Source organism: Manis javanica, chromosome 2, assembly GCF_040802235.1.
Source record: "Manis javanica isolate MJ-LG chromosome 2, MJ_LKY, whole genome shotgun sequence".
Lineage (NCBI taxonomy): Eukaryota > Metazoa > Chordata > Mammalia > Pholidota > Manidae > Manis > Manis javanica.
The window spans coordinates 117,673,430-117,686,356 of record NC_133157.1 but is presented as its reverse complement, the minus strand read 5'-3'; the positions used below and the strand labels follow the sequence as shown (position 1 = coordinate 117,686,356).

At 36.7% G+C, this 12,927-nt stretch overlaps 1 protein-coding gene across 1 annotated transcript in view; it reads left to right on the top strand.

The window, feature by feature from the left end:
• The window catches only part of LOC140845613 (protein TASOR 2-like), a gene marked incomplete at its 5' end in the record, with an annotated part of 49,360 nt that overhangs the window by 13,900 nt on the left and 22,533 nt on the right, over window positions 1-12,927 (top strand). Inside the window, 10 exon segments of the mRNA XM_073220223.1 lie at window positions 150-274; window positions 355-374; window positions 464-560; window positions 1,774-1,872; window positions 2,490-2,595; window positions 5,641-5,713; window positions 5,811-5,873; window positions 8,471-8,703; window positions 8,705-9,226; window positions 9,511-9,583. Coding sequence (XP_073076324.1) covers window positions 150-274; window positions 355-374; window positions 464-560; window positions 1,774-1,872; window positions 2,490-2,595; window positions 5,641-5,713; window positions 5,811-5,873; window positions 8,471-8,703; window positions 8,705-9,226; window positions 9,511-9,583 — 1,411 coding nt within the window.

Below are 12,927 nucleotides of genomic sequence, written 5' to 3'. Positions count from 1 at the left end.
TCAGGTATAGTCACCTGGGAATAAATCATTCCTAATGTGCATTTCTGAATCTAATATGTTAAATTTCAGAACTGGGTGGGATTGAGATAAACTTGGTGTGTGTGGAATTCCATAGCACTACCTTTATAACTCTTACTTTCCTCTTCCAGTATTATCTCTATGAACTCTCAGGCAGCACTGTTACTGAGCAACCCGGGCAGCTCTGTCCATGCGCAGTTGTAGCTTTTCAGTACAGAGAACCGAAAAGGATGGCTGTGGCAGCTCAGAAAAGTGTGTAAGTAATTATGTGTGTCTTTGTTTCAGTGAATTTGTTTCCTTTGCTCTTATAAAAATACTTTTTATTTTTGTCTCTAGATTTGAACTCAGGGAAAATGGTAAAAAATTAATTATTTTAGGTTTTTTTTAAGCCAATATCTTGTTCATAAATAAAATAATCAGTTTTTTCTTCCCTCATTTCTTAAAGTTCTCTCTCCATGGAAAGGGAAGTTAATTATTCAAGGCTGTCTGCTGTGTGACATAACTCTTTGGTCCTCTTACGGTTCAGTGGTTCCAGCATAAGTGTAAGTGTTGAGTTTGTGTTCTCTACTAATGCTTCTATAATTGTTTCTAATTCTCATTTTGGGGTCTTGCTTAATCAGCTCTGGTGTGAGGCAGAGCACTTGTACTTGGTTTTGGATTAAAATACTTTGGGGTAGATGTGTCGAGCACAGGGCTGTGACACAGGTGGCCTAAACTCAGGTCTAAATTCAGATCTTGGTCTTGAAATAAGTTTTATACACATCTCACAATATTTACTCATGACTTAGTAATCACAAAGGGGAAAGTACAGACTTTACAATGAAAAAAAAAAAACTATAGCTACCATCTTAAATAAGTGACTAAGTTAGCATGGCCAGGAATGGACAAAATATCATGTGCTCTATCACGAAGCACAGAGAATGACATATCAGTGGCATTCCTGCCAAACTAATTAGGAGGAAACATTAGACATACCTAAAGTGAGGGATATTCTGGAAAGTAAATGGTCCATGTTCTTCAAAAATGTCAAGGTCACTAAAGATAAAGACTTCAGAGACTATACCAGATTAGAGGAGATTCAAGAGACATAACTAAACACACTGTGTCATCCTGGATTGAATCCTGGACCGTCTCCCCCAAAATTGTTTTCTTTTTTCATAAAGGACCTTCATGAGACAGTTGACAAAATGGAATAAGGTCTGTACAGTAAACAATTGTACTTTATCTTTGTTAACTTAATTGCTGATTGTTTTGTGGTTGTATAAGGAAAATGCCCTATTTTAAGGATACACACAGAAGTGTTTAAGGGAAGAAAGGGCATCTATAAAGTCTACAAGTATTTCAAAATAAGTTTTGAAGAGCGAAAAAGTCAGGAGAAATGATGCAAAAGTCTGGATGCAGTTCCTTCTCTGGCACTGCAACCCAGTATCGTCAGAAGTTTCCAACTCTTATATAGCTTAATTTTCAGAAAATTTTCATTCCAGTGTGCGTAGTTCTTCCATACATCTGGATATTTTGCTTACACCAAAAATACATTCAGAAAATGTGAACGTATTTGCAGGCCATGGTCTATGGGGCGATATATTTAAAAATCTGTTAATATTTTTAAATATGAACATTATTTGATATGGAGTATTAATTTAAGGACTTGTGGTTATGATACTTTTGTTTGTATTTATATTAGAAAACCAACAATTATGAAGCTATCGATGATTCAGTGTTTATTACAATGCATGGTATTGTTTTGTTTTTTAGACCATATGAACTAGATTTTAAGTATATAATGAAAGTGTCGTCTTTGAGAAAAAGATTACCAGAAGCTGCCTTTAGAAAACAGAATTACTTGGAGGAGAAAGATCTGTTAAATGTAATGATACACTGCATGTCCTGGGTTTGGTTCCAATTATTTTCCACTCTCTCTTGCATACATGCACACATAAACACACACATACTCTTCTGCTTTGCCTTAAGTGATTCTTAAAAGGGCATTTTGGAAAGTTGCAGAGCTGTTAGGTGATTCAGTTCTTCAGAGGCTAACTAGAAACTGAAAGGTAGATTCATCTAAGAGGACAGGACTAGCAGCATATGCTTACAAATAGTTGGAAACTCATAACCTTGCCTTTCAAGGAGAACAGTTTTCATGGTGGAAGGAAGAAGAAACCAGAAAACATGAGAAAGAAATTTTTTTGTCATTTAAATGACTAATTCATGGGACACTGATGTTTATATTATTTATATAGTATGTATTTGCCTTGTGAATCCTATTGTAGTGTCAGTATAAATGAAAGCATTGTTTTTAAATGCTCTATGCAGTAACTTTATTAAATTTTAGAGCCAAGAACAATGAATGATAACTGTCTTCTGAATAGTAGTCCAATTTTTTCTTTCATCTTTTTAACATAAAATGGGTAAAATGGCTATAAAAAATTTGGATTTAAAGTAAGAAATGTTCTGTTTTTCTGCTTTTCTCCAGTCTGTTCCCAAGATTTATACTTCAACATGTATGAGGTGGAACTATCAAACAAACAAGGGGATAAAATAGATAAACTAACAGAATACATTCAAAATATGCAATTGGTAAGGATCATCAATTTAAAATACAATTATTAGTTTTTCCTGAAATTGGTATCTGATTATTAGTTGGCTGTGCCTGGATTGAATTACTTTAGCTTGTTGAAAGGAGTTTCATCATTTAATATTTATTGACATATTTTTGGCCTAATATTTTATTAGCTAACATTTTCATCCCTTTTGTATCTGAGTTTTTGTCTCACTAGTCACTTTATACTCCTGATTTTAAGAATAAGAGTGTAGTTTTCTCAAATCTGTTGTTGCTGTTTTTCTTTTATGATAGAAGAATTTAGTAGATCACTAGTGTTTCTGTGTTAATTAAAGGACCACTTGTGAAATACTTCTTTAAAAGTGACCTCTGTCAATCCATAGGTTTATAAGGAAATCAAAAAGTTGGTGCTTCTACTGTTGCCACAATCTAAAAAGTAAATCTCTACCGAGAAATATGTAACAGTCCAAAGATTTCTCCCCATTATGTTAACCAGGGCTCCTCAGTGTGAGGACAGGAGCAGATGCTGACTTTCTAGTGAGTGATTACTTAATAAGTGTCCCACAGGAAATGGTGTAAGTGTGGGGCAGTGACCAAGGCATGATGGACTGCCCCCATAGTAGAGAGAAGAGACTGATAAATTAAAATGTAACATGTATATAGTCTGTGAGGGTAAGCTGTCTTAGAGATGGTGTCATATTTTGAGTTGCGTTTAACAGAAAACCCAAACTAGTTTGAACAGTAAAGGGATTTAAAGGCTTACTTTTCAATTCTAGGTTATAAGGCCAGTCCAAACACTATTTGCTTAGGACTTTTTCAGTTCACCCCTTCTGCATGATCGTTTTGTCCCAAGGCTGCCCGTCAGAACTACATGTTTCCTGTTTCCTTTTTGTATCTAGATAGAACCCCTCCACCAAACCATCTGTCAGTTTCATTATCACAGTTTATGTCACCTGCATATCCCTCACCCAGTAACTGAAAGGAAATGGACTGCGCTTGTTAGCTCCAGCAGTCAGATCCCACCTTCCAGATCTGCGTACACGGTCAGTCCCACCAGTCTGCAGTAGTGCTCCCCAGCAGAGAAGAAGACCTTTCTACTAAGAGGTGGAGTCAGCAACTTTAGAGGTTGGGTAAATTACCATTAAATATCTGCTAGGATTGTAGTCTGTTTTCTTGAAGAAGCATAGTCCCTTTTATATTTGGAAAACAAAAAGAAGGAAGTCCAAAGATACTTTCAGAAAATGCATTAATGGACTACTTGTGGATGCTATGGAAAGCAGTAGACATGGTGCAGAACTTTGCTCTGAAACCTATTTACTACTAATAATTACTTAGGAAATGACATGTTGCACAAGGTCCTTCCTCCTCCGTGCTTCATGCTGCTTTTCTTGCGTCATTATATATTGAATAAATTTTACATATCAGTCCGCACAAAGAGACATTGGGTTTTGTGGAGGCAGATACCATGCTTTAAGCATCTTTGACAACTCAGTGCCTGGTTTATGTGGACAAGCAGTAAATATCCCTTGAACAAAACGTATGTGAGTTTGTACCTGGAAAACTGAACTTTAAGAACAGTACAGAGCAAAGTCTCTTTTTAAAAGGGTGTTGAGGACATGCATGCCTATATTTTTCTGTGTGTAAATGGAAGAGGCTAGAAGTAAGTATTTAAAGCATTCTATGATTTCTCCCCATAAAGGTTAAAATAGGAACTTTAACCTTTTGAGTACATAATTGGGAGACTAATAGCATGTGCTACATATTTCTGTTTTATTTCTACATTTTTTTGCAAGATAAAAATGTATGGTTTTAAGTAGAGGGGTTTTGCTTTCAACTATATCACAAAACTAAAATGCAAAACAATGTAGAGACTAACTATTGTCACTTTCACTTTTTATGCCAATAGAAAATGAAACGATTAGACCTGTTTGCAGTTTCATAGATATAAAAGCTAAGGTATATGAAACTATCATGATATATATTCAGTCATTCTGTCTTGAGTGCTTACTATGTACTAGAAGCAAAAATACAACATAGTCCCGTGCTGTTGAGGAGCTTAGGAAACTGTGGAGGAGACAAAGACAGGAACTGTCAAATGCCTTGGGGCTGTGAGTGCAGCAGATGGAGGCTTACACAGTGACTGTTCCTGTGTCAGCAGTTTATGTGTCATAAGTTAGTTCTCAGACAAGACTTAGAACAGAAGGCTTTTTTTCATACTTGATTGTTACTGAATAATTTGCAGATTTACTGTATTTGTAGCCTTATAATCCATCAGTTTTTGCTGTAGACTGTTTTACCACTTTATTCTATGAAATTCTGTATGTTTAGTTTTTTTGAACTGAAAAAACTGCAAGCATATTGGATGTCATAGTTATGGGTACATATGGGTATTATGCTTTTGAAATAATGACTTAGTAGAATGACAACTTTAAGATGGTATCTCCTGCTCCTTGGGGATAAAATTCCCCAAGTCACTGTAAACATCAAAATTTCAAGATTTTTTTTTTCTTGAGCTCAAGATTCCACTGAAGACTGTGGTAGAGGGGAAAAAAGAGAGGAAGGATTTATTTTCATCTGTGTTTCTTATTGCCAAGGGACCTAATTATGTTATTTTCTGTTTTTCATCTCTATGATTTACAGAAAGGGTTCTTTTATTGAGTAGTATCTTCCAGTCTTTCTACTTCCAGGATTCTGGCATGTTTTATGTAAAGATGAACTTAAAAATACTTATCATAGGTCTGGTTCATCTGGAGTTTGTAGTGGTAAATGGTAGCAGGTCAGCTACTCAGGCAGCAGTATGAAATGCTCAGCATCTCAGTGAACAAATGATGCCAAGACTTTTTTGATTGGTTATGTATTTGAACGCTACCCTAAAACTAACCCTTGAGATATCTAGTTAATATATGAACCCCTAACAAGGCCATGATTATTTGAGCAGTTTCTGATACTGGAGACAAAATTCTCCTGATTCCCATACGCACTAACATTTCACGGTTCATTTTTACTGTGGTAGAGGGAGAAGAGGAAATGAATCTTCTTTTACTTTTTTTTTTATGTTTAAGGCAATCATCAAATGCATAGAGGATCGGGGCTTTTTCATTTTACTTACATCATCAGCCTTAACATCAGAAACAAGTAAGGACAACTTTTTTGAAAAAATATTTTGCAATGTGTTTACTTTGGTTTTATAAGATCAGCAACCTAACTCACCTCTGATTTTCATTCTGTGTAGATTTTGGAGATGACCAGATGGCTCTGCATGGACTACATTTGTTCCACTCATCCCCCTCAACAGGTGAGACACGGTGACTTCCAATTCACTGAATCTGTCAGGTATCCCTCAGTTGTCATCTTCCTTAACCTCTCATCAGAACCTGACCCTGGTAACTGTGTCTTCTCTTCAATACCTCTCATCCATTATCATTTTTTTAGGCTTATCCTTCCCTCTAACCTTCACAGGCAGGTATCCACCTGTCTTTTGACACTTCCACTTGGATGTCTCAGATATTCCTCAAATTTAGTATATCCAAAACTGAATTCATTCGTTATTGAACAACAATGGCTAGGAGATACTGGGGTCATAGCCTCTCAAATAATTGGACTCAAGGTTTCATACACACAGTCCCTCCATCTGGGGGACTGCTTGTCTCCTGCCCTCCACTGAGTGATGTTGGCACCCATCGGACCAAGAATTTGTTCTTGAGGGCAAAAAATTATTATACAGTATGGAAATAGATATACAGCATATCTGTGGTATTAACGTTTCAGAGGGCAGTTAGGAAACAAAGTCTAAAAAGACTCTTGGTGCGGTCAGGGTTTGAGTAATGAATAAAATCAGAGGAGAAGCACTGATCTGGCCTGTGACTCTTCTGTGTCAGGAGTCAGTTCAGATATCACTTACTGATTCTCTTCACCACTCTTCCTTCCATGAGGACCCCTAGGCCGATCATCAATATCATTTAAATAGTTACTGTAATTATTTCATTCCTGCCTACCTTGTATTCTTCTGTACCCCTACTGCCTCTCAATGCCAGATGCCTTAAAAATAATAGTTTGCTGAACAAATAAATGAAAGTAAACAAGTCATTTCTTTTTGTCATGAGTTAAGAGTCTTTATTATTCTGTTGTGTGTGTTTAAACATAAAACTGTATACAGTGTTTATAAACCTGCAACCAATACAAAAATGTTTCTAAAGTTGATTTTTAAAACTTGAAGTCAGTCACTCAAAGAAGAGAACTGTACTTTCTTGGGCATCACTTCTTTAGACTAAGCAAAACATTACCAATCATAATGGCCATGCCCGTTTGCATTTTTCAAACATTTGCAATGTCAGGTGGGTGTATTTGATTATGGTAGGTATAATTGATTTAGCAGCCGTTAAAATAAGTATTCTTAGGGTAACCATATCAAAGATGATGAAACTGAAATGTATACTTGCCTGAGGTCAAACAACTGACTTTTACACTGGCTTTCAACTCCTGTTTCATACTGCCTCCTTCCTCTTTAAGAGCTCTGACTCCATTTTTACTTTTAAATGTAAACTACTTCTTGAGAAAGGAATATTAGTGCCTGTACCATTGGGTGCTGAACAACACAGCCTTTCTGTTTGAATGAATAGTGGAGTGCTGTGTTACAGTATTCATTCCTTCTCTGGTTCATTAAGACATTTTCTATTTATGGTTGCCCAGAGCTGTGGTAATTTGTTTTAAACTGAGTGATACCTTGCTTAGCAGACTTAAAAAGTTCTTTTTCATAGACTTCATAACAAGTCTTTCTGGGTTCTGCCTTTCCAAATTCTTGAAATAATGCAGTTGCCTAAAAAAGACTATGTTATTGCGAACTATTAGTAGTACATAAAGGTTTTTCAATATTTTTTTTCTTCACTTGTTCCTTTTGAAATGATGAACTTCAAGTAAAGGAATTTTTAATGTCTAACTCCATTTTCCTGTTTATTCATATTTGCCATTCTTTTCCTAATGATACCTGCTGGAGTGCAGAGGAATTCAGCTAGGACTAATACAGTGTTTCTTAATTTTCATTTACTTTTTCTTTAAGAAGAATGATACAATTCATACGTCAGTTTAACCAGAGGCCTTTCTTACTTGTGGGTTTTTATTACCGATAACTCTTAAACTTCTTAGGATTTTATTACCCACTTAGTGACCTGACGTTTTCTCTTTTTTCCCCTTCTCACTGTTTTCATTTAGGTTATTGATTTGCTGAAAAATTAGCATGTCAGTCAAAGAGTGAGCCAGGGGAAGGAAGTGAAACACAAACTCTAGTTGGTTTTGTTACTTAATTTTTTAAAATTGTATATGTTCAATTAATAGAGGGGGTGAGGAAATTCACAACAATAGTTAACCATGAGATTTGGGGGCTACTTAAGTGTTTTACTTTTTTCCATTTCAGGTAGTTTGCATTATGACTTAAAATAATTTCAAGTATGTTGTATAAGTACAGATAAAAGACAGATTTTAAAAACAGAAAATAAGAATTAAAAAGAAAAGCAAGTATGCCAACTCTAAAAGCTGGTGCTACTGCTCTGGTGGCACCCTGAGCTCACGCTGGGCTCCTTGTCATTTGGGGTGGAGCTGGAAGCAGGTCTGCCCTCTTCATTCCAACCTAGTGATAACATTTGAATGAGTCTCAGTTCTGTGTGTGTGTGTGTGTGTGTGTGTGTTTAAGTGGTTTCATGCATATAACATACATATTCATTAAACTTACCCATAAGTCTTTTAATTGATGTTTAGATTACCATTTGAAAGTGTATAATATTTAACCATCCTATAATGCTGTGATCTAAAGCATTTTTTTCTTGCATGTGTTTGTAAAAAAAAAAGACAAAAACATTTCAGGTTTTTGACATATATGTATATATATATATGTTTTAGAGTTGAAAGAGTTGAAAGTTGAAGATGACATCTCATTGAAGGTGATGCCTGTTTTACCTGCCCTTAACTGTGCCCTGCTAGAAGCACAGAAATCATTTCCTGAAGAAGGAATCTGTCCAAACACATTAGTAAAGCATAATTTCCAAGAATTGTATAAAGTAGACCAAAGTCCTTCATTGACTGCTGCTTCTCAGGATGGACTAAAAGAAACTGCTTCCTCTGGCCAAATAAGTGTCCAGTGGTTTTGAGTTGGCTTCTCCAGCTGAAAAGTGCCCCTTACATGCTTTAACTCAGTTGAAATCTTATTTTTCAGATCCTAGTGGGTACATTTTGGAAGTATCAACTGTGTTAGATTTATTGGCAGAGTGTCCTCAGTCTCCTTTTATTTCAGTTGAAATTTGTGATGCTGGATTCTCTTTAGTTATGATTCCTGATTCTGAATTTCTTGACTCGGAGGCAGAAGTAAGAAAAGAAACTGAAAGAGAAAAGAATTCTGGAGAAATGTTGAAAGCAAGGCAGGGAACATTGGTCCAAGTAAGTCCTGCCTCAAATCTGAGAGTTCAGCCTAAGAGAAAGGCAAGCATGCTACCCATTGAGCAGAGCTAAAGGGTGAACTTCCCCAAGAGAACTGCTGGAGCAAGCAAGCGTGTGGACTCCCCAGGCACTCTCAGTTTAGTCAAAGGACACTTTCCTCAGAAAAGAAAAAGAGGTCAGCGCAATTTATGTAGATTAGTAAATGAGCAGTTAGTAAAAACTGTTGTTTTCTAATGCTGTTGCTGTCTGATCGTAGTGGACTGAACAGCTTGGCAGAATCAGAAATTCCTTAGGTATGCCAACATTCCCCTCCAGTTGATTTGTCAGTGTGTTTAAAGTTTGAGAAGTGCTGATCTAGATAACAGCTAAAAATAAATAGGAAAACCTGTGAGATGTCGCAAAAAAAAGCCACACACCAAAAGCTTATGTTTCTCTTCTAAAACTGCTGAAACTGTCACTCAGTTATTTACACATTATTTAAAAAATTTGGTTACCCACTTTCTAAGCTATCTGCAGACAAATTAAGAGTGGAAGAAGAGGGTCTTCTAAAATCAGGCTTACCAGTAACAGTAAAAGGTGGTAACTGATACCCCGAGCATGCATGAAAAGGGGAAGAATGCCTGCAACCTCCAAAACTACAGCAGGGGAGATAATTTCTAATCCTCTGTATGTCTCAGAGTCTAAAAAATAGTCACATGAACCTGACCACAGAGCTACTATTGAAACAGGTGTCTAGTAGCCTGGAGACATGTATGTTGAAATAGTTCCACACTGGCATTGTTGCTCCCTAAAAATTGAGTGAGACCCAGAGTCTAGAGCCATTGAGTGTATAATCAAATAACCTTCAGTGAATACAGCCCAACAAACAACATGATTTTGGCTTATAGTCCTCTCAGATTCTGTGTAGTACATTTTGTTTGAAGGTAGGGAACTACCTCATGTATGACCTCTTAAGAGAAGGGGTCAGCAAAGAGTGGCTAAAAGGACCGCACAGACCTGTCATCTGCTGTCCCTGGCTACTTAACACTATGCTGATAGAGGTGAACTGCCGTGACTGAGTCCATAAGACCTTCAAAACTGAAAATGTGTCCTGACTGTCCCTATACAGAAAAAGGTTTCTGACCCTGTAGTTTTTACAATTTTTTAAATTAAGGTATTCTTGATATATACTATTATGAAGGTTTCACATGAAAAACAATGTGGTTACTACATTCACCCATATTATCGAGTCCCCTCCTGTATCCCATTGCAGTCAGTGTCCTTCAGTGTAGTAGGATGCCACAGAATCACTACTTCTATTCTCTGTCACACTGTCTTCATGATCCCCCCCACACCATGTATACTAATCAAAATCTCCCTCAAACTCTCTCCCCCACCCACCCTCCACCACCCCTCCCCTTTGGTACCACTAGTCCCTTCTTAGAGTTTGTGAGTCTACGCTGTTTTGTTCCTTCAGTTTTACTTCATTGTTATACTCCACAAATGAGGGAAATCATTTGGTATTTGTCTTTCTCTGCCTAACATATTTCACTAAGCATAATACCCTCAAGCTCCATCCATGTTGTTGGAAATGGTTGGATTTCTTTCTTATGGCTGAATAGTGTTCCATGTGTATATGTACCACATCTTCTTTATCAATTCACCTACTGATGGACACTTAGGTTGCTTCCATTTCTTGGCTATTGTAAATAGTGCTGCAATAAACATAGGGGTGCATATGTCTCTTTGAATCTGAGAACTTGTATTCCTTTGGGTAAATTCCTAGCAGTGGAATTCCCGGGTCAAATGGTATTTCTATTTTTAGTTTCTTGGGGAACCTCCATATTGCTTTCCACAGTGGTTAAAACTAGTTTGCATTCCCACGAGCAGTGTAGGAGGGTTACCCTTTCTCCACATCCTTGCCAGCATTTGCTGGTCTTAGTTTTTTCCATGCTGGCCATCCTAACTGGTGTGAGGTGGTATCTCGTGGTTTTAATTTTCATTTCTCTGATGATTAGCTATGTGGAGCATCTTTTCATGTGCCTGTTGGCCATCTGAATTTCTTCTTTGGAGAAGTGTCCGTTCATATCTTCTGCCCATTTTTTAATAGGGCTATTTGCTTTTTGGGTGTTGAGGTGAGTTCTTTATATATTTTGGATGTTAACCCCTTGCTGGAAATGTCATTTACAAATATATTCTCCCATACTGTAGGCTGCCTTTTTGTTCTGCTGATGGTGTTCTTTGCTATACAGAAGCTTTTTAGCATGATCCCATTTGTTCATTACTGATTTTGTTTCCCTTGCCCAAGGAGATGCTTTCAGAAAAAAGTTTCTCATGTTTATATTCAAGAAATTTATGCTTATGTTTTCTTCTAACAGTTTTATGATTTCATGACTTACATTTAGGTCTTTGATCCATTTTGAGTTTACTTTTGTGTATGGGTTTAAACAATAATCCAGTTTCATTCTCTCGCATGTAGCTGTCCAGTTTTGCCAACACGAGTTGTTGAAGAGGCTGTAGTTTCCCCATTGTATATCCATGGCCCCTTTTCATATATGAATTGACCATATATGCTTGGGTTTATATCTGGGCTCTCTAGTCTGTCCATTGGTCTATGGGTCTGTTCTTCTGTGCCAGTACCAAATTGTCTTGATTACTGTGGCTTTGTAGTAGAGCTTGAAGTCAGAGAGCATAACCCCCCCACTTTATTCTTCCTTCTCAGGATTGCTTTGGCTCTTCAGGGTCTTCTGTGGTTCCATATGAATTTTAGAACAATTTTCTCTAGTTTGTTGAAGAATGATGTTGGTATTTTGATAGGAATTGGATTGAACCTGTAGATGGTTTTAGGCAGGATGTCCATTTTGGCAATACTAATTCTTCCTATCCATAAGCACAGGATGTATTTCCATGTTTTGGTATCTTCTTTAATTTTGCTAATGAGTGTCTTGTAGTTTTCAGGGTATAGGTCTTTCACCTCCTTGGTTAGGTTTATTCCTAGTTATTTTATTCTTTTTGATGCAATTGTGAATGGAATTGTTTTCCTGATTTTCTGCTAGTTCATTGTTAGTGTATAGGAATGCAACAGATTTCTGTGTATTAATTTTGTGTCCTGCAACTTTTCTGAATTCAGATACTAGATCTAGTAGTTTTGGAGTCTATTCTTTAGGGTTTTTTATGTACAATATCATGTCATCTGCAAACAGTGACAGTTTAATGTCTTCTTTACCAATCTGGATGCCTTTTATTTATTTGTGTTGTCTGATTCCCGTGGCTAGGACCTCCAAAACTATGTTGAATAAAAGTAGGGAGAGTGGGCATCCTTGTCTTGTTCCTGATCTTAAAGTAAAAGCTTTCAGCTTCTCGCTGTTCAGTATGATGTTGGCTGTCAGTTTGTCATATATGGATTTTATTATGTTGAGGTACTTGCCCTCTATACCCATTTTGTTGGAATTTTTATCATGAATGGATGTTCAGTTTTGTTGAATGCTTTTTCAACATCTATGAAGATGATTGTGTGGTTTTTGTCCTCCTTTTTATTGATGTGGTGAATAATGTTGATGGATTTTCAAATGTTGTACCATCCTTGCATCCCTGGAGTAAATCCTACTTGGTCGTGATGGGTGATCTTCTTGATGTATTTTTGCATTCAGTTTGCTAATGTTTTGTTGAGTGTTTTTGCATCTATGTTCATGAGGGATATTGGTCTGTAAATTTCTTTTTTTGTGGTATCTTTGCCTGGTTTTGGTATAGAGTAATGCTGGCCTTATAGAATGAGTTTGTAAGCAATCCCTCCTCTTCTACTTTTTGGAAAACTTTATGGAGGATGGGTATTAGGTCTTTACTAAATGTTTGATAAAATTCAGCAGTGAAGTCTTCTGGTCCAGGTATTTTATTCTTATGTAGTTTTTTGATTGCCAATTCAATTTTGTTGCTGGTAATTGGTC